Source organism: Trypanosoma cruzi, genomic scaffold (assembly GCF_000209065.1).
Source record: "Trypanosoma cruzi strain CL Brener 1047053517099 genomic scaffold, whole genome shotgun sequence".
Taxonomy (NCBI): domain Eukaryota; phylum Euglenozoa; class Kinetoplastea; order Trypanosomatida; family Trypanosomatidae; genus Trypanosoma; species Trypanosoma cruzi.
In genome coordinates, this window is record NW_001849485.1 from 119,889 (window position 1) to 137,652 (window position 17,764).

The 17,764-nt window shown below is 49.8% G+C and overlaps 8 protein-coding genes and 1 pseudogene across 8 annotated transcripts, besides 9 other annotated features; all 9 read right to left on the reverse strand.

Moving 5' to 3' along the window:
- Window positions 1-311, reverse strand: Tc00.1047053511361.4 (hypothetical protein, conserved; the record flags this gene model as incomplete). The annotated part of the gene is made up of 1 exon (XM_803882.1): window positions 1-311. A coding segment is annotated over one exon (311 nt), but the record flags the coding sequence as incomplete, so codon positions are not given.
- Window positions 1-7,828: a sequence feature (heterozygous, Esmeraldo-like haplotype).
- Window positions 1,600-4,482, reverse strand: Tc00.1047053511361.10 (annotated as a pseudogene).
- Window positions 3,538-3,558: a microsatellite.
- Tc00.1047053511361.20 (hypothetical protein, conserved) lies at window positions 4,848-5,678 on the reverse strand (the record flags this gene model as incomplete). Its single annotated transcript, XM_803875.1, has 1 exon — window positions 4,848-5,678. One exon carries the CDS (start codon window positions 5,676-5,678, stop codon window positions 4,848-4,850), a length of 831 nt encoding a protein of 276 aa, XP_808968.1.
- Window positions 5,790-5,832: a microsatellite.
- Window positions 6,139-6,867, reverse strand: Tc00.1047053511361.30 (hypothetical protein, conserved; the record flags this gene model as incomplete). Its single annotated transcript, XM_803876.1, has 1 exon — window positions 6,139-6,867. One exon carries the CDS (start codon window positions 6,865-6,867, stop codon window positions 6,139-6,141), a length of 729 nt encoding a protein of 242 aa, XP_808969.1.
- Window positions 6,895-6,961: a microsatellite.
- Window positions 7,221-8,432, reverse strand: Tc00.1047053511361.40 (actin-related protein 2, putative; the record flags this gene model as incomplete). The annotated part of the gene is made up of 1 exon (XM_803877.1): window positions 7,221-8,432. One exon carries the CDS (start codon window positions 8,430-8,432, stop codon window positions 7,221-7,223), a length of 1,212 nt encoding a protein of 403 aa, XP_808970.1.
- Window positions 7,829-8,483: a sequence feature (areas merged during assembly that could not be assigned to a particular haplotype. This can correspond to areas where the two haplotypes were merged or to regions with more than two copies in the genome that were merged during assembly.).
- Window positions 8,484-11,333: a sequence feature (heterozygous, Esmeraldo-like haplotype).
- On the reverse strand, window positions 8,850-9,296 carry Tc00.1047053511361.50 (hypothetical protein, conserved; the record flags this gene model as incomplete). Its single annotated transcript, XM_803878.1, has 1 exon — window positions 8,850-9,296. One exon carries the CDS (start codon window positions 9,294-9,296, stop codon window positions 8,850-8,852), a length of 447 nt encoding a protein of 148 aa, XP_808971.1.
- Window positions 9,978-12,506, reverse strand: Tc00.1047053511361.60 (uncharacterized protein; the record flags this gene model as incomplete). The annotated part of the gene is made up of 1 exon (XM_803879.1): window positions 9,978-12,506. One exon carries the CDS (start codon window positions 12,504-12,506, stop codon window positions 9,978-9,980), a length of 2,529 nt encoding a protein of 842 aa, XP_808972.1.
- Window positions 11,334-11,438: a sequence feature (areas merged during assembly that could not be assigned to a particular haplotype. This can correspond to areas where the two haplotypes were merged or to regions with more than two copies in the genome that were merged during assembly.).
- Window positions 11,439-17,764: a sequence feature (heterozygous, Esmeraldo-like haplotype).
- On the reverse strand, window positions 12,604-14,982 carry Tc00.1047053511361.70 (hypothetical protein, conserved; the record flags this gene model as incomplete). The annotated part of the gene is made up of 1 exon (XM_803880.1): window positions 12,604-14,982. The coding sequence occupies one exon, from the start codon at window positions 14,980-14,982 to the stop codon at window positions 12,604-12,606; it is 2,379 nt and encodes a 792-aa protein (XP_808973.1).
- On the reverse strand, window positions 15,297-16,937 carry Tc00.1047053511361.80 (hypothetical protein, conserved; the record flags this gene model as incomplete). The annotated part of the gene is made up of 1 exon (XM_803881.1): window positions 15,297-16,937. One exon carries the CDS (start codon window positions 16,935-16,937, stop codon window positions 15,297-15,299), a length of 1,641 nt encoding a protein of 546 aa, XP_808974.1.
- Window positions 17,450-17,519: a sequence feature (CT-rich).

A 17,764-nucleotide genomic window follows, 5' to 3' on the forward strand; every position in this document is an offset into this window, starting at 1 on the left:
CGCTTGTAGCAGTCTTCGCTTCGCAGCCGCACCGCCTCGTTCCTCGCCCGCATCCCAATGTTAATGGGGAAAAGGCGGAGCCCCATCACATTGTTGGCAGAGTCCTTCACCTCCAGCTCCAGATCGTCCCGCTCGCGCTGCAGCGACGGGGACGGAAGCGCCTCTGACTGCGTCTTCCGGAGGGAGAACGGCGACTGTGCAAGGTGCTGCACACGCACACCGCCGTACAACATTTCCATCGCGGCTGCCCGGCGCAGCGGGTAACCCAACAGGGAGGCGGCCCGACAGACGCGCGACGCACACCGCAGCATCTCCCCCTCCCCCGTCCTCCCTTGCAGCTATCTACCTGCACACCCAAACTGCCCCGCATTCAAGGAGAATAAGGGAGAAAAAAAAAAACAAGACAAAATCCTCAGAGTTGCCCCCACAAACAACGGAGTATAAATAAATAAAAGGAAAGGCATAGATGCGGCAGCGGCTAAATAGAAAGAATACCCATGCTACTTTCCAGTCCTGGCAATACATCCATTCAAAGGAAGCATGAACAACTGTCACAGTCTCCACCTTCCACCCAGTTCCTCCTCCCTCATTCACCCACAAGCCATACAATGCATCCCCCACCCAACAACAGCAGCAATAGGAGTTTCAAATGCCAAAGTATTCTTCAATACAAAAACAAATTCCCCCACAGGCAATTATATGGAAAATCTCCCAAAGCCCGCTCATCAGCTTCTAGCACGGAGTTTCCCCAGAGGAAAAGCACGGAGGCAAAATAGGAATTGATTTCCGTTGGCAAACACATCCAGGTGCTAGTGTCCGGGTGATTCAAATTGCCCCCATTCTGCCATTTTCCCCGTCCCCCCTTCCCCCACACAATTGTATGTGAAGGCTGCAGCACTCTTCACCTAAAAATCAGTTTCTGAAAAAAACGCCCATTGCGCCAGCTCTTGCTCAAGCGGCACATTTGTGATCCTTCCAACCGTTCCATATACTGCTCCGCCGCAAACACATTTTGGCCCTTGAAAACAGCTCCCAAAAAAAAGAAGAGCAAGAGACACGAAAACTTCGGAAACTTTCAACCACATAGGAAAGACGCCCGCATGGCAATAATTATTTTTCAAATAAGAGGGAAAGAAAAAAAAAAAAACTCACGTTTTTTTCTTTTTGCAACCCTTTGGGCAGCAACATTTTTTACCATACCGCCATCACGAATAAAACAAGGTAAATAAACACACAAATACTTATTGCTGATTCGATAAAAGATGATCTGATTCATGTCTTCCACCCGCCTCACTTCTTTGCCTCTCTCCCACGATGGCGCCGCAGAGACCTAAAAACGCATTCTAAGTCGCTGTTCGGCATGAGGGTTATTGCCCTTCGGTGGCCAGGACGGTGCGGGTGATCGCGTCCGTCCGCCGTCCTCCGTTTTCTCAGCCTCGTTCGCCGCAACAAGTCTGAAACGAGCTGCAATATCGGTTCTTTGTTTTGACAATTTTGTCGGCCGCATCCACAGTTTCTTGGCGCCCCGTCCCAAGGAAGAGGAGACGTGTGAGGGATCCACATCCGGCTCCAAATTATTCGTCCCGGGGCCCTTCGTGGGATCACCGTCTCCAGTTGCTCCTGTTTTTGGGAATAGCGGCGCAAAGTTTCGTACACACCTCACTCGACTGGCAAACTTTAGCGTGGTCACCGTCTCGGCTGTGTTATTCTCGTATGGCGGATCATTTGGACCCACACAAGCGAGAAGCACCGTCTTGCTACGGTTCCCAATCACATCCTGCAGAAGCCCAGTGAGGGTACTGTTCCGGTAAGGAACATGAACTGCTGCGGTGTTAGATATTGTCGCATTGGAGAGGGTTGCCACGACGTCACCCAATGCGGCCAGACTCTTATTTATGTGTCGTGCTTCCAACAAGCGGTCTCCCACGCTCTGCGACTTGAAATCCTCTCCGAACCCGCCAAATCCACAAAAACCAACTTGCTCTCCATTCGCCTGAGGACAGTAGACGATGCACGTGTGGTGGAAGCCTCGTTTCGAAAGGGAATGCGGCGTTTCTGTGTGAGGTAAACAGTGAAGATGAGATGGGATCGACTTGAATGACAGTTCTGTTGTGTAGCATGGACCTGACGTCGAGAGGCACCTTCACGAAGAGTCCTCAGCGCTTCCCCTGCATCACACACCACGTGTTGTGTAAGGCCCACTACATGCGTGAGGCCATCGGATCCAATCTTCAAATTACACTGTGGTGTTACCTGTGTTTTTCCACGTTGCTCTGAAACGTTGCTTTTGCGCAATTGAAAATTGGGGATGATCACTTGTGGGGGCGCAAGTAAATCTCGTACCTTGTCATTATACAATTCCAGAAGACTACAAGAAACCTCATAAGTAGAGGAAGGGCGTTCGTCGTCATTACAATTGTCATCTTCACGCGGCATGACGACTGCCTCTGTCGCTGCCTCAACTTGTAGGTGTTGAAATAACATGCGTAACGAGCGCGGTACAATTCCATCATCATCGTTTTCTTTATTTTCTTCGTCTCCTTTTGCCTCCGTGTTGCTTTGATCCCCATCGCCGCCCAATATGGTGTACGTCTTGCCGCTCCCAGTCTGTCCATACGCCAACACCGAGACATTCACCCCATCGCAAGCAAGTTGCACAAGTGGCGAAACTTCAACAAACACTTCCGCCTGCGTGGAGCTTTCCGAAAAGACGCGGTAAAAGTTGAACTGCTTCGATTCCCCACGAGAGTCAGTGATAGTAATCGTGTTGCGCCTTTCGTCTGCCGTCATGCGTGACTCGTCCACAGTGTCACGGACAGACATTGGGTTGTTTCCTTCCATTCCAACGTATTGCTCATGCAAAAGACGAAATGGCGGCCGCACTCGTACCAAAACGCGAATATGTCCCTTCATGTCCTCCAACGCAAGGACCATTTCACGACGCCTGCGTACCTCCTCGGCAAGTCGTTGCTCAAGTGCAGCATTTTCTCGCTGGAGGAGTTCGTTCTGACGCAAAGCCGCCATATTGCGCAGTGCCACACGAACCTCTTCTTCAGAGAACCCTTGAATGCCGTTAGCCTCTTGAGCGTGACGAAGGCGTAGCAAAAGTGCATCAAGTTGCTGGCGCGCCACCGCTTCCTTTTTCTCTAAGTGTCTTACAAGCTGCTGTGAGGACGAAAGCTCCCGCTGAAGAGCGCTTTTTGCGGTTTCGTTTCGCACGTGGAGTGCAAGGAGGTTATTAACGTCATCCCTCAGATCTTCCACCAACCTTGTGACCTCTGTCTCTTCCCCCTGCGTCGCGATGGGAACAGCTGTGGCCGCCCCAAACTTAATTGGCAACACATCGTTTTTCTCCTTGTCATTGTCACCACTATTTTTCCTTTCCGATGACGCATCACGATTGAGGAAACGTGGAGGTTCCACAAACTCACCGGTATCCTCCAGAGAATACATTTCGTTAAGCCGCATGCCATGCGAGATTATTTCTGATGCTGATATTTTATTGTTGGAGCGAATTGGAGTCAGTGATGGTTGTTTTGCTGCTGCTGCTGCTGCTGCACAGGACTGCCGTTCATTAGGCATGGCTGGGCAGCATTCCACAGACGGTGGTGTCGGACGTGGGCTGCATTGCCGCTTCGGCCCCTCGTTCAAAATCTCCTCAATAAAACCCATGAGGCTATCATCTTCACAAATGGGCTCCCCGGGAAGCCTCGCAGATGACGCGCTGCAAATTTGTGACTTCTTTCCTGTCCGAGGGGGGGATAAAAGGGCATCCAAGGCATCGTCGTTCTCGTCATCTCTATGCTTGCCAATTCCAGCCACCGCGTCATCTTTCGAGAAAATATGACATCGTTTTGCCTCTTTGTACAGTTGGAATTGCAGTTCTCGCTGTCTTTGGTTGAGCTCAACCAAACGCGGGGTTTCCACAGGATCATCCAAAATTTGTCCCATAAATTTGTCTACACGTGACACCGAGCTTTTTCTATTATCTAACGTTTTCCTCGCCTCTCTCTTCCTGTCCATGCCACCATTCCCTTCAGATCCTCCTATGGGAAGCGGCATTTCCTCTTTAGTGGGAAACATGCGCATCACAGTCCGCGGCGTGATGCCGAGCGCAGCGCAGTTGACATCCTCCTTGTCAATCAGCGGCTCGTCCTCCAGCCACAGAGCGAATGAAAAGGGTGGTTTCCCTGAGGCGCTGCTGAGTGTCTTACGTATCTTGGAGACCTTCAGCCTCGATATATCATCGGGACGCAGGAAGACTTTGTATCGGCGTCCATCCGTCACATCGAGTACAACAAAAAATATCTTTTCCGTCAGTCCCTCCTTCTGGATGGCAGACTGCAGAGATACGACGTTGGAAATCGGCGTATGATCCCACCCGGCTGTTTCTCTCTGCCGTATCCCCACACCGGTCCGGCTGGGAGCGGCAGCACCTCCCCTGTCTTCGCCACCGCCCGTAGAATCAGGTCTGTGGGACATTTCTCTTTTCCTCCCACAATCCCCCACTCTTTTTTTTAGTTTCTACTTTTTCCCAAGTTTTATCCCCAGGACAAAAACAAAAATTTATTTCAAAAGCACGTTGATGGCCTCCCCGCCACGGCGGCAAAGCGTGTGCCCCTCCGACCACACAAGGGAGGCTACCTGTTGGCAAAAAGGCAGAGAAAAAGAGGAGGAACAAAAAAGATAAAAGTAACAAGACCACAAGGAAAAGGGAAGTCTTTGCTGGCGAGTGAATCCCCAAACAATAACTCCTCTCTGCCCCCTCTCCCAATGGTGGCCTTCGAGGAAAAGACAACAACAACAACGGTTTTTACTCCCTTTCCTCCGGAGCCACCCCCCGCCGCTCACTTTGGCACACCGACCCAGCCCCCATTACTTTGTTGCTGCTGTTGATAGTATTGGCGTATTGCCGCGTGTTCTGGTCGCTTGCGGCGTTCCTTCCATCGCCCTCCAAAAAATTCCTCCGGCTCCTCGTCCATCCCACACGCATCCTCGGACCATCCTGTAGACGTAGACCTCCAGTTTCGCATGAAGGCTTTGTCGGGGCGGTTATATATTCTCTGTGCGATGCCATCATAACGCGCCGCGTCCTCGCGTAACTTCGCAATGGTCCTTTCCGCTGAGAACACGACGGAAGGACGTGGTGCCAACGTTGAAGACACACTTGCCCTTTCCGCTGCTTCCCGAAGGTGGGATTCGTACTCATCTGCGACAGCCAGGGCGCAGCGAGAGCATGTTTTGGCAGTAAAAAACAAAAGTGTTGCATTCTTGTTGTGTTCTCGCGTCTTGTTGTGGACATGCTCCGCAAACTCGAGGGCGGCAATGTACTCCCCTGATTGATAGCAACTAAGGGCAAGGTTGAGTAGTGCGTGTAGATGCATCATCGTGCCTCGCTGGTGCTCCTGGTCGATGCGGGCAAGTTCCTCCTCGACACGCCGTCGCGTCTCGGCGGGATCGTCCAGGTTGAGATAAAAAGAAAAGCTACGATGTCGCCGCTGCTCCTGCAGTGAAGACCGCATCCATTGCGACGGCGATAACGCAACGGATGTGGATTTCGACGATGGCGCGCCCAGGACAGAAGCCCCAGCAGCAATTGTCGTGAGGCACCGACGTACTGCACCAATATTTGTGGCCGGACCCAATGGACAGCGCACCCTCCTTGTTTTTATCAGCATGATTCCCTTCACCTCAGACGGAGGCCAACAAGACAGAATACACACACATATGCAGGCTGCAAAGAGAAGCAAATCCCAGCCCCCGCCGCCAAAGGCCTAGCTAGAGCCAAAACACACACACACACACACACACACACACACACACACATATACAAAAAAAAAAAAAAATAAACGGGTTTCAAATAGACACACATCCGTGTCAATGTTTTTTACTCAGGACATTACAAACACCTTTTTTAGAGCGTCTTCCCCTGATGGCCTCCAAGACTCATACAAAGAAAACAACAACAACGAGAACAAATATATAGGGCAGAGACAATAGCCAGGAGTGCTCCTTCTCTCACCTCCCTAATAACTATTTTTTATTTGTACCCAAGCAGCCTCAGCAGTGCCTTTTATTCGCATGCTTTTAAGCAGCCCGCATATGGCTTACACGCATCACCAAATGTCTCTTTTTACCTCATCCAGGAGCACCGTACACTTCCGGCAGCCGCTCAATGGTGTAGCGGTGTTTTGAGATGTACATAATGGGCACCCCAGGGATCTTACGCAGTCGCCTTTTCAGTTCCTGGTCGCATGTTGCCACAATATAGATGGGATGCCTCGTCACCGTCCGCACAACGCAGTCATCCGCATACTTGCCATCACATGTCAACCGCCGGAATCGTTTATCACGCGCAATTTTCAACGCGATTCGAAACTTCTTGCCAAGTTTCTCCAACTCTGCCATGACGCAATCACACACGCACGGAATAACCTTCGCAAGCATGCAGTCCATGAGCCCCTCTACAATCTCAATCTTATTCTGCATCGAGAAATTGATAAAGTTGGTATCCAGCCAGATGTGAAACGGCGGTCCAAGACTCTTATTAAATGAAAGAAACATGTTTGTCTGCATTGGCGCGGCGACAGTAAGTTGATTCCGTTGAAATCGCACAGCAGCCTCATCCTTGACCTGCGAGAGCACCGGCTCTGGTGTGTCTTGATAACCATCCATTTCCCGTTTTTTCTTCTGTGCTAGACTCTTCTCCTTCATGAGGATACTCTTGATGGCATGACTGGCCACACGCTTCTTTCTTCCCATTGCACACAATGATACACTTCTCCCCGTTCCTTTCCTGCGTATTTTCGCACCACTCCCTTTTTTACAAATAAGAACAAAAAAGAAACAGTAAGAGAGACACAACATGAGCTCTTGCTTGCAACAACAAGTAAAATAAATAAATAAATAATATATATATACATGTATGTGTACAATAAAGATACATACACCTTCTACATATGTACTGTGGCAGGAAAAAAAAAAAAAAATGGAATTCACAGAAAAATACACACTCTTTTCCTTCCAAGCCTTCTTTTTCTCATCCTTCTCATTCTCACTAGGCTTCGCACTGCAGCCTTCCCACGTAGTTCGTGGGTCTGGACAAGATGTACGACATCGCACAACGCATTCAAAGTCTATTTCACGGTATTTCCTCGTTCGTTCCCTTTCTCAATGAATATATTTAAATATATAAGCATTTGTCTCCGCTTCCATAGCCCCTAAGCACCAAAACGGGCCCGCACCGCCGACACACCTCCTTCCTGCCATTCCGCTTGTGTGAGCCACATTTCTGGCTGGTCCACTGTCAATGCTGCCAATGTCGCCCCACCAAGAAACACCATATACTTCCGCCGTGGCGGGTCCTCAATTTGCAGCTTAAAGTGACCAAGACGTGAGCGGTCACCTTTAAGTGCCTTCTCAAGGAACATTGCACGCATGTCCTTCTCAATACGACTCGGAAGGCCCGGGAACATCGTTGAGCCACCAGACAGCACAACATGACTGTATAACTGTGCCCGCACGTCGATTTCAGCGGCCTGTATGCAGTTCCACAGCTGTGTCGATAGTCCATCACACTCAACGTCTATCAAGTGAGGCTGAAACAAAGCCTCAGTAGCCTCAAAACGCTCTTGTCCAATACTACAGGATGAGCCATCTGGTAGTAGAAAGGTCTGCTCCAGCACTGTTGTCTCAAGGGCAAGCTGCTTCTCGAGCTTACTATCCACCGCCGCATAACAGAAGCGTTCTTTCATTCGCCGCACCGTCTCATAGTCACTACTCTGATTAAAACTATATCCGCGCCGCTGCATCAGTCGAATGAGAAACTCTGTGATGTTGCGTCCGCCCAGATCAACGCGACGGTTCGCCTTGGGCAGTGCGTACCCCTCAAAGATGGGTGTACAGTGGGAGATGCCCTCCCCACTTTCCACCGCCACACCGGTTTGTAGGCCGTTGGAGAACAGTGAAAGGGTGCCCTGAACAGCCGATTGAATCGCCATAAAATTGTATTTCTCAAACATCACCTCGTACAAATGGCAGCGGTGTTTGCTACTAAAGAGTGGTACCTCTGAGAGAAGCAGGCGATGCTCCGAAGGGTTTATCTGAAGCATTTCCCCAAAGGTGTAATCCCATAGATGACACATTTCATCCATGTTCTGAATGATGCCATTGCGTATCGGGTACGTCATGTCAAGAAGGTGCCGCACGCCACTACACTCGTCCCCAAAGACAATATCTCGCATCATCGGGTCCACATGCGTATTCCCCTCTCCCCCACCGCTACTGCCATGGCTGCGTTTCTTTGTTGACCGCAACACGGGGCGACCAAGAGCAGTCTGAAAAACGGCCGTGGGAAAGTTGGCGCCGGCGTAGCCACACTTTATAAAACCACTGCCATTGTCAAGCACCACGGGCCGCTTTTCGGTGCTCATGCTGCTCACACGCGCACCCCCCCCCCAAAAAAAAAAAGAATAAACTAGTACTAAATGAACGGTAATCCTCCCGCTTAGTTTGTTTCTTTTGAAGCGGCGTGTACGCACCCTCTTCCTCCCCACAAAACTAAGGAACGCAGAAGCTGAAACACGTCGAGAATGATTTTGGAGGCACAAGAGATGCACAAAAACCCCCCTACATGTCCCATTTCTCTTTTCCTTTTTTTTTTTTCCCTGCGATTTTTCACGTTTCTACTTACACATCATGTAAACTCCACTTTGCTGGAACAATGAGCCGTTAGAAAATTCAATCTCCCTTCCCACCCAACAATGCTTTCCCTTCCTCTCTCCCCCACATACACCACCAATAGAACAAACAATAACAGCACAAATAACACAATATATATCCTCTATCCCCTACGTATTTACCTTTTCGCCCACTGGCTTCGGATCCCCACCACCACCACCATCCCCACCGCCCTTCTCTCGCTCGTAGCCGTCAGGCACTTGCAGATCATCCCTCCTATAGTTTTCTTCCCACACCACTGTCACCTGGTTCATCTTCTGCCGTAGCCACTGCTGCTTTAAATCTATCCGATGCTGCCTGGTTGGTACAAACTCCGTCTTGGGAATACCAAAACCGTCGAGGTCCGCCGGCTTCATCAAGCCACGGTCCATGCGGCACTGCAGATATTCCCGCATCTGATCGCGACACAAGGGTGTGACGTAATCATTGCTTTTCAGACATCTGTAGTATGCCTCAACCTGGCTCTTACACTCGCTATAATGATCGAGGGGAAAGGCACCCAAGTCAGGCGCCTTTACATTAACACGCATGGAGTTCGCCGTTACACCGTTTGCCATTTTGTTGCCTTGTTATTTTCTTTTGGTCCAAATCCTCCGTCTTCCAGCCTACACTTCTCTCGAAAAAAATATCACCGCTGTTGTTGCTGTGGAATTAGACGTTTCCGTTTCCTTGTTATTTGGTTCCTCTTTTCGCTTGCCGTGCAGAGAAGTGTCTGGGCCGTATGTTTTCTTTTACAGGGTGCCAACGACAGTTACGTGCACCCGTGTGAGGAAAAAAGGAAGAAAAGGGAAATTGTCTGCAAAGAAGACGGCGATGGTGGAACAAAATGCATGCCACACACACACACACACACTCTCTCTCTCTCTTCCTCTGCTGCCAGGAGACATGCAGAGTGCTCTCGCACTTTCACACGGCTGTGCCCGCTTCTCATCAGATTAAATGCGCAAAGACACCCATCAAATTAAAAAACAAGTGATATGAATAAAACACACACATACACACAAGTACAAGAATACAAAAACAACAACAACAACAAAATACGCGGAAAATAATAAGACACGAGATGTGCTGGTTACATAAAACTACGATAAGTGGGCAGAATTTCATGTGCCCTGTACACAACGCTCCCTTCCCCTCTCGCTCCTTTTTCCCTTCTTGTTCATTCTTTTCGTTATATCGATCCCTCTTCCATCTTTTATTTATTTCTTCCTTTTCCCCTCTCTCTCTCAATTTCATCATTATGCCGGGGGGAGACAAAATTGCCGCAAAGGCTGTGTGCGACACGGAGCAAGGGTGCCGCGGTGGCCAACCGAAACCATCCGCATGAATTCTTCAGTTGTCGGTGACTGGACGGAGTGGGTTGAGGCACGTAGCTGCTGCTGCGATTCGCGCGAGCGGCTCGCCGTTCGCCCGAGACGTCCTTCCATTTCCTCATCCGTCTCCTCCGCGTTTCTGGCGGCAGATATCAGGCCTTCGTCCTCCTTCACAGGTGTCGTCCGGCAAATTTCTTCTGCGCGCCGGCGTGTCAACAAATCGATCCAGCACTCCATGAGTTCACCACTGTGCCGCTCCAGCACCTCATCGCGCTCTGCCATCGCACGCATTGCCGTTTCTCGTTCTATGAGAACGTCAAGATCGACGGAGCACTGTAGCAATCGTATTCTTCGCTCAAATGCAAACTGCTGTTCCAGTCGGCGCCGTGTTTCCTCGGCAAAAAGCCATTGATGACGCTTCGAAAAACGTTGAATAATACCCTCCCACTGACTTTGTTCGGTTTCAATAAGTTTCTTAACAGAAGCCTCCTGCATCCGCAGAAGCGGCAGTATCTCAAAGGCCGTGGTGTGAAAGGAGAGTTGTTGGCTTGTCTGATAGGGCTTCCATGCTTCGGCCATCAATTTATCACGATTTTTACACTCGTCCTGCTGCACCTTGCTGAGTGCCTCACGCAAAAAACGCCGCTGGGGTAGCTCCATATCTCGGGCAAGGTAAAGAAACTCCAATCTCTGTTCCTTTTGCTCAACCTCCTCGCGCTCCTTACCAAACAATATCGAGTTGCTTGCTTCATCGTACACAAGCTCGTGCAACGTGTTGTTACCGTCATTATTACTATGGGTGCTGTCAGCATCCTCACTCAGAAGCAGGGCGGAATAACTGAAGAGTGGCCGCGATATATCCAATGCGCAGCAGAAACCAATACTTGCGTTCCCCAATTCCTCAAGGAGTAATTCGTCCAATACGCATCCACTTTTTGCCAGGTGGTGCAACACACGCTGCTCGTAGCCTTCCACAAGGCGGGATGCCAGCGGTGCAGACCAAAATGACGCATCAGGAGGAATACCAAAAACCATTGATAGCGTCACTCCATTATTATTTTCCATTGCCATATGAATTTCAAAAAACACGCGGCCATTTCCTAAGCTTCCGCAGTGGGTGGTGCAGTTACCACCCCAGTCATTTAGGGGAATAGACATTAGCACACCACCTGGCGTTGTGAGATCACGCAATGGTGCCAAGCCATCCATTTTCTCCTCCTGTTCACCCCCTAGCTGCTTTTCCTGTCCATTAGAAAGGGAGGTCGGTACATACACAATGTGTAGGTGTTGGCTACTGGCGAGAACGTGAATACATTCGGGACGCACATCAACACCTCTTCCCCCAACGACTTCTGAGTCGGAGACAACCAAGACTGGAAATGCGGGGAGCACATCATTTTCTTTCATATAAACGTCCACAGGAGCGATGGATTGCTCTATCAATTTGACAGCACGGTTCAGAGCGCAAACGCCACGAAGAAAGGGCGAGAAGGCTAATTGAGTTTCATCTGGCACCACACGAGAATAACGTACCGAATTTTCCTCCATGCCATCGTTCTTCGTGTTATGCAATTCCGCCACGCCATGCAATTCCTCATCACTTTGTGAGTTATGCGGCATGGCTTTTTTGTTTCCTTCATTTTCTCCCGCAGTTGCTTCTTCATTTTGTTCCTCCTCTTTTTGTCCCAACTCCTCTTCTCCCTGGTCTCCAGCGTCCGCTGTTTCAAAGTAATAGTAATACCCGTCTGCATCGTAGTAGCCGTAGCTGTCATAGTAGTAACCACCCTCTTCGTCGTACCAAACTTCCCAATTGGACGCTTCTTTTCCTTCTTGTTCTCCCCCTTCACATCCTCCACCCTCTGCCACCGCCTTCCCCTCCTGCTCTTGAAGTTCCCGTGACAACCTATTTTTCTCTTCTTCTTCCTTCTCCCCTTGTTGCTGCTTACGGGTGTGCTCCTTCCTGAGTATATTCAACACTCCTGCTTCTGGCCCACAGTCACTCATAAAGGCCAAGAGACGGGCAGAGTAATAAATTTCGGGCATGCCACCGTGGTGGTGTTCGGATGACTCTGCGGCATTCGCGAAAAGTCCGCCGTTTTGTGTACTGCAGTCATCGCCTGGCCGCGAAAGATTACGACTCTCAATACGGCATATGCTCGCAAGAATTCGGTACTGTTCATTGAGTGAACACATCTGCAAAAAGCTGGACGCGTCATACTGCCGTGGGAGCCGCACCACTTTTTTCCCAAGCAACAGATCCTCCATTTCATGTACGCTCATACCGCTGTGCCCCTTCTGTTTTTTTTTTTTTTTGCTTTCAATTTTTGTTTTTCCCCAAGAAGTTCTCTTACTCAGAATAGTGGTCAAGAAGTGAGAGGAGCATCGCAATGGAGAAGCGTGGGCCACCCACACGCAAACATTACAAGCTACAAAGACTGAAAAGGCAGGGTGCATTTAAAGCATTAAAGAAAAACAAAAAAAAAGATACACACACAAAAACAACAACAACACTTCCTCTGCTGATTCTCAACAATCACTCAACAGAGCTCTTTCATAGCGGCACCCCACCTCTGGCTTGGGCCTCAGCGAGGGGGGAAGGCTCTTCCACGTCAATCGATGAGAGGGAGGAGAGGGGGGAATATTTTTCGTCGCGGGTTCGTTGAGGCGTTAGGGACAGGTTGTTCGTTCTGCGACGATGCGCTTCTGGCTCGCCGGAGCTTGTCCTTTTATTAGGTGGGCACAATGCCACCAGCACTTCCAGTGGCACATCCCACTCCTCACCGGGGCCACGGGGGAATTGTGCACCAATGACGTCATGTGCTACCATTTGCGACCTTGACGCCAATAATTTTCCACATGCACCACCCTCCAGGTTCATTGTAGTCTTACGCGGCATAGAGGCCGACTGCCGCAGAATTCTCTCCGACACTGGATTTGATGGACCCAAAGCAACGCTGTTCTTGCAAAACAGATTTGTCGGTGGGTTGACAAACGGATCATACGCCCGGAACGGCGAGACGCCCGTCAGAGAAGCAGACGGCCTGTTCCTTCGCTCGGGTGTTGTCGCACCAAACGACAGCTCCTCACCGCAAAACTCGCCACTTTGGGCGCGGCCTCCGGTTTGTGGCTCCGACGAATCCGCATCTCGTGGACGACGTTGGCGGCGGGCTGTGGGTTGCAGCCTTTGCACAGCCGCATCGGAAGTAATATTTAGTGAGGCAACAATGACGCGGATGGAAGGATAGCAGAAAAACGGCCGTGCCAAGTAAAGATGGTTCCCCACAACAATGGGGATGGCACGGAATGTGGCTGCCGTCAGAACAACCGTCCATGTTACAGGTGACTTTTTCATTTTATGCTCCACTCCTGCTTCATTACCTCCTCCTTCTCCTTCTTCATGCTCTTTCTGTATCGGTATCATACTATCAGCCGTATGCGCATCAAAAAAAAGTTCCTTTGATGCCTGCGCATCTGCCCAGACCACCTCGCATCGTATACAATAGAGAGAAAAGGCACTTTCCACCACCTTCACAAGTAATTTAAGCTGCACGCCACTAGTTTCAAGCAAACTGGGACCAGAAAAGGATAAATTATGTGGCTCGTCTTCTTCATTCGCCCGACGTATGAGCGCGGCATCTAGTTTCCAATCCTCAAAGGAACGGGTCAGGTACGCAACAACGCGTGCTGATATCGGATTCTCCGACAACTGTTTTAGCACCGCGCTCGTTCCTCCGCGACTCCCAACTCGCCTCGTGGAACCGTGCAACACAGCAAATGCTGTTGGCACCGATGGGCTACTGCCATGTGTAGGAAGCCTGGTGGAAAACATGGGCTTCCCAACCAAATGGCAGGAAGGCATACGAACTTCTTCGGCTTCCTCGTTGGCCAATACATCTGTGAAACGGCACGACTTTCCATCACTATTTGAGGCAGAAACGGCAGCTGCCACAGACTGAGCATATGCTTCATCATCTTTGGCTTCAGCCTCGTTTAGTAGGGTTGCAAGCGATGTACGACTACCCGTCGTCTGTCGCGGCCCACCTTCAATTTCTGTCCAAAGGCCTTTAAATGAACTCGCGCTCGGACGAGATGATTTCGTGGACGTGCGTGACGCACGTGTGCACTTCTCTGCTGGCAACATTGTGGTTCGATCTTCATGCCCTGTCAGTTCCTCTTGGTGTAGATCATCACAATCAAATAGTTTTGCCCATGTACGTTTGTGCTCTGTATGCCGTCTTGTGGCCTCCTCGGAGACGGCGGAATTCCACGAGTGGCGTTGCAGAAAACGGCCGTCTTCAGAGTGTCTTTCCATTGAAACCCTTTGTGGAGCCTGTATTAGACATCCACCAACGTTATTGTCGTCATCAAAGTCAGAGATGCTGTCTTCCCTCATACTTTGCTCGTGTGTGTATTGTTGCGGTTCCAATTCACCTGGCAAAGCGCGCTGGGAAGGCATAAGATGCCGTAGACTCCGACTAAGGCCTGATTTAAGAGTGCTTGCATTGTTTGCCCCCATTTTGGTTGTGTCAGCGAGAAGAAATGAGGCCGCTTCATCTGTGACAGTCAGGTTATCATGTGGTTTTTCTTCTGTTAGCCCATTGTACAATGGCTTCTCGGCAAGGTATTCTCCAGAGCAGTTAGCCAAATCGTTCTGTTTTTGGCGCCGCATTTGTGTGAGAACGTCAAGCATCGTGCGCCGTGTGGCCGCCTGCAAAGCATGAGGGACGCGAACGGCGTGCTCCATTGTCATGGCTTCTGTGACCGCTCTGTTCACGGCGTAGTGAGTCTGTGACTGTTCCTGCGACATCAACTCTGTTGATTTCTGTCGAGGTGTTTCTTCAGCCTGAGACGCAGCTGCCGCAGGGTTCATCAAAAATTCCATTTCCTCATCGTATGTGCTTCGGCTGGACACCGGCGAGGCTGTGGACATTGAATGTGAGGAGGCAACACGAATATTCTCCACCTCACCTCAACTCCCCCTTATTCTTCTTCCTGGTGCGGCAGCAGTAGAGTCTCACCACACACTAAATGCATCTGCATATTGTTTGTGGGGTACAGAATACAGAGAATGGAAAAGTCAAGAATAAAAAAGAGAAGCATTTCCTCAAATATATAAATATATACACGTAAAAATTAAAAGAAAAAAAGGAGAACGCATTTAAAACATATATCTCAAAAAAAAAAAAAATGTAGGCAACCCCTCAAGCATCTCTGTTCTATGATTTGGCCTCACCGTCCGTCTACTCACTCCTGCTGGTCATCATCACTTGCACTATCCGTCATGAGTGCAGCCAAAACATCCGCTCGCTCCTGCTCTGCCACTTGACGCAGGGCGGCCTCCCGTGCCATGAGAGCATATGTGTCAATTGTCAGTGCATCTGACACCATTTCTTTTTGCCATGAGAAAACATTACGCCAGTTTACATGATTTGCGGGAGCTGTGACAGGCAAAGCTCGCAGCACCTTCTTGGATGCACGTTGTGGGCTTTTCTGGATCATCGGAAAGACGTTTTCTTCGTTAAAAACATCGGTTCCTTCTTGCGTTATTTTCCGTGAGTCCTTTTCTTTGGACGATGGTTGCTGCGTCTGTTCTCTATACCACGATTCCCAGGCGAGAACCTTTCGTTCCGCCAATGCCAAGCGCTCCTGAAGCTCACGCATCTCCGCCTTCATTGACGCAGCGTCTGTTGCCGTATTTTCGTATGGCACGGGGGCGGAATCATTCACAACAATGACGGTGGGCTCTTTGGTCCTAAACTCCGCCGCGGCTGCGGCTGCGGCTGCCGTTGGCAGTGAAGGAGCATTTCCATCGGTCGCCAAAAGGGGTGGCGTAGCGGCAATGGTGTTCAACTCCTTCGAAAAAAGTGTGGGCGGCCGTATCTGACGCCGAAGCTCCTCTGCTTCGGTGTTATTCTCTTCCAGATTTGCCTTGCAACCTTTTAGTGCCGTCTTCAATTGTCGTGTCTCTTCCCGAAGATGTGCCACCTCCTCCTGCGCCTCCTGAAGGTGCGAAAATAATTCTTTCGGTTGCCCGGTTAATTGAGCGGAGGCGAACGCCTGCACCGACGATGAAGCGTGCGTGGCATTCAATTTCAATCTTTCCGCCAGAATAGACTGGAGAAGTGTGTCACGCTGCTCGAGAACAATTTTCATCTCCGCAAGTCTTCTGCAAAGTGCCACGTTTTGTGCGGTCAGCTCCCTCAAAAGGTGATCCAGTCCCTCCACGTCTTTCGATTCCGGGTCTCCTTGGAGCGGTGGCGATGCAGACACGTCCGCCACCCCGGCTGCCACTTTCCCTTCTGGGTGGGAAAAGTCAACACAACCAACCCCTTTCACAGACTTCTGCTGCTGCTCTTCCCGGAGGTGTTGTTGTTGTTGTTGTAGTAAAATTCCACCAGGCAGAGAGGAAACGACGGGGTGGCTCGGCGGACGAAGACCGCTGCCGCTACTCTTAACACTGTGACTGAACAAGAGATCGGAGGGATAGTCAGTGGAAAGATGCACATCGGGGGTGGTCATGGTGGCAACGTCCTTCTTACCGCGGCGATTGACGGAGGCAATGTTGTGAAGGCCAGCGCGGAGTAGCTGCACCTCATGCTCCAAGACACGTATTTGCGCCCGCAAGTTTTCTTCCATGGCATTCACGTTCTTCTCTTCGCTCCTCACATCTCCATCCCACCAAAAATGCTGTGGAAAATCGGATTCCGCCTTGCGGTGCGGTCTGGACCCTAAAGACCGAAGGCGCGGCCACCAGCAGTTCTGTAAGCCCGGACATCCCTGCTGCTGGCAGTAAAGACATCGTCGCCCTTTAGCACGCAGAAACTGCTGTTGTGAAGTATGCTGATGATAGGGTTGCTGTTGCTGAACACCTGAGAGTCCAAGCATCACTTACACCACTTTCTCTACCCACACCCTGTACCTATCTGTTTTCACACCAGTGCAGATGCAATTGGAGGGGAAAGAGCCAGTAAATGTGGTGGAGAAACGAATAAGACATGAGAGGGCGTATCATCCCCTCTGCAGCAGCCATCCAGAAGAAAGCAACAAAAAAATCAGGAAAAATAAAGAAAACAAAAAATTGCACACTTGTGTAAATTGCGCAGAAGTACATAGGAAACAAACAAACAAAAAAGAGTGGACAACAAGATATAAACAGTATACGCATATATTTGTAGCATATTTCTTTAATTCATCCCTCTTTTTCTTTTTTTTTTTTTGTATTTCGGGTGTCTGCTTCTATTTATGCATCATGTGGTTTGCTGGAGAGGAGAAGAAGGCAGAGAGAGTCTTAAAAAACGGAGGTCCCTCATCCACTCCCTTGTGTTCCCACAGCAGAGATTTCTCCATTTCACTAGACGCATGGCGGAGAAATCCAGACATGACCCGACAAAAACAACTCCCTTTCCTCCCCTTTATTCTTCCTTTTTTTTTCTTCTTCTCTCCTCATCCTTTTTTTTTTTCCTTCCCAAATTTAAAAACTTTCCTTTTTCACTTGCGTGGCTTCTCCCTGAAAAACATTCCCGAGTCTCTTTTTTTTTTTTTTTATTCTCTCGGGGGGGGGGAGGACGGAGAGAGCGGGAAATCTGTCTCTCCGTCCCCACGTCTATCAGCCCCCTTCTTCTTTTCCCCTACAGACGTGTCATATCTTCACTTTTTTTTTCCATTCTTTTTTTTTTTTGCGGTAATTTGATGCGTTTCCTCTCGGCTCACGC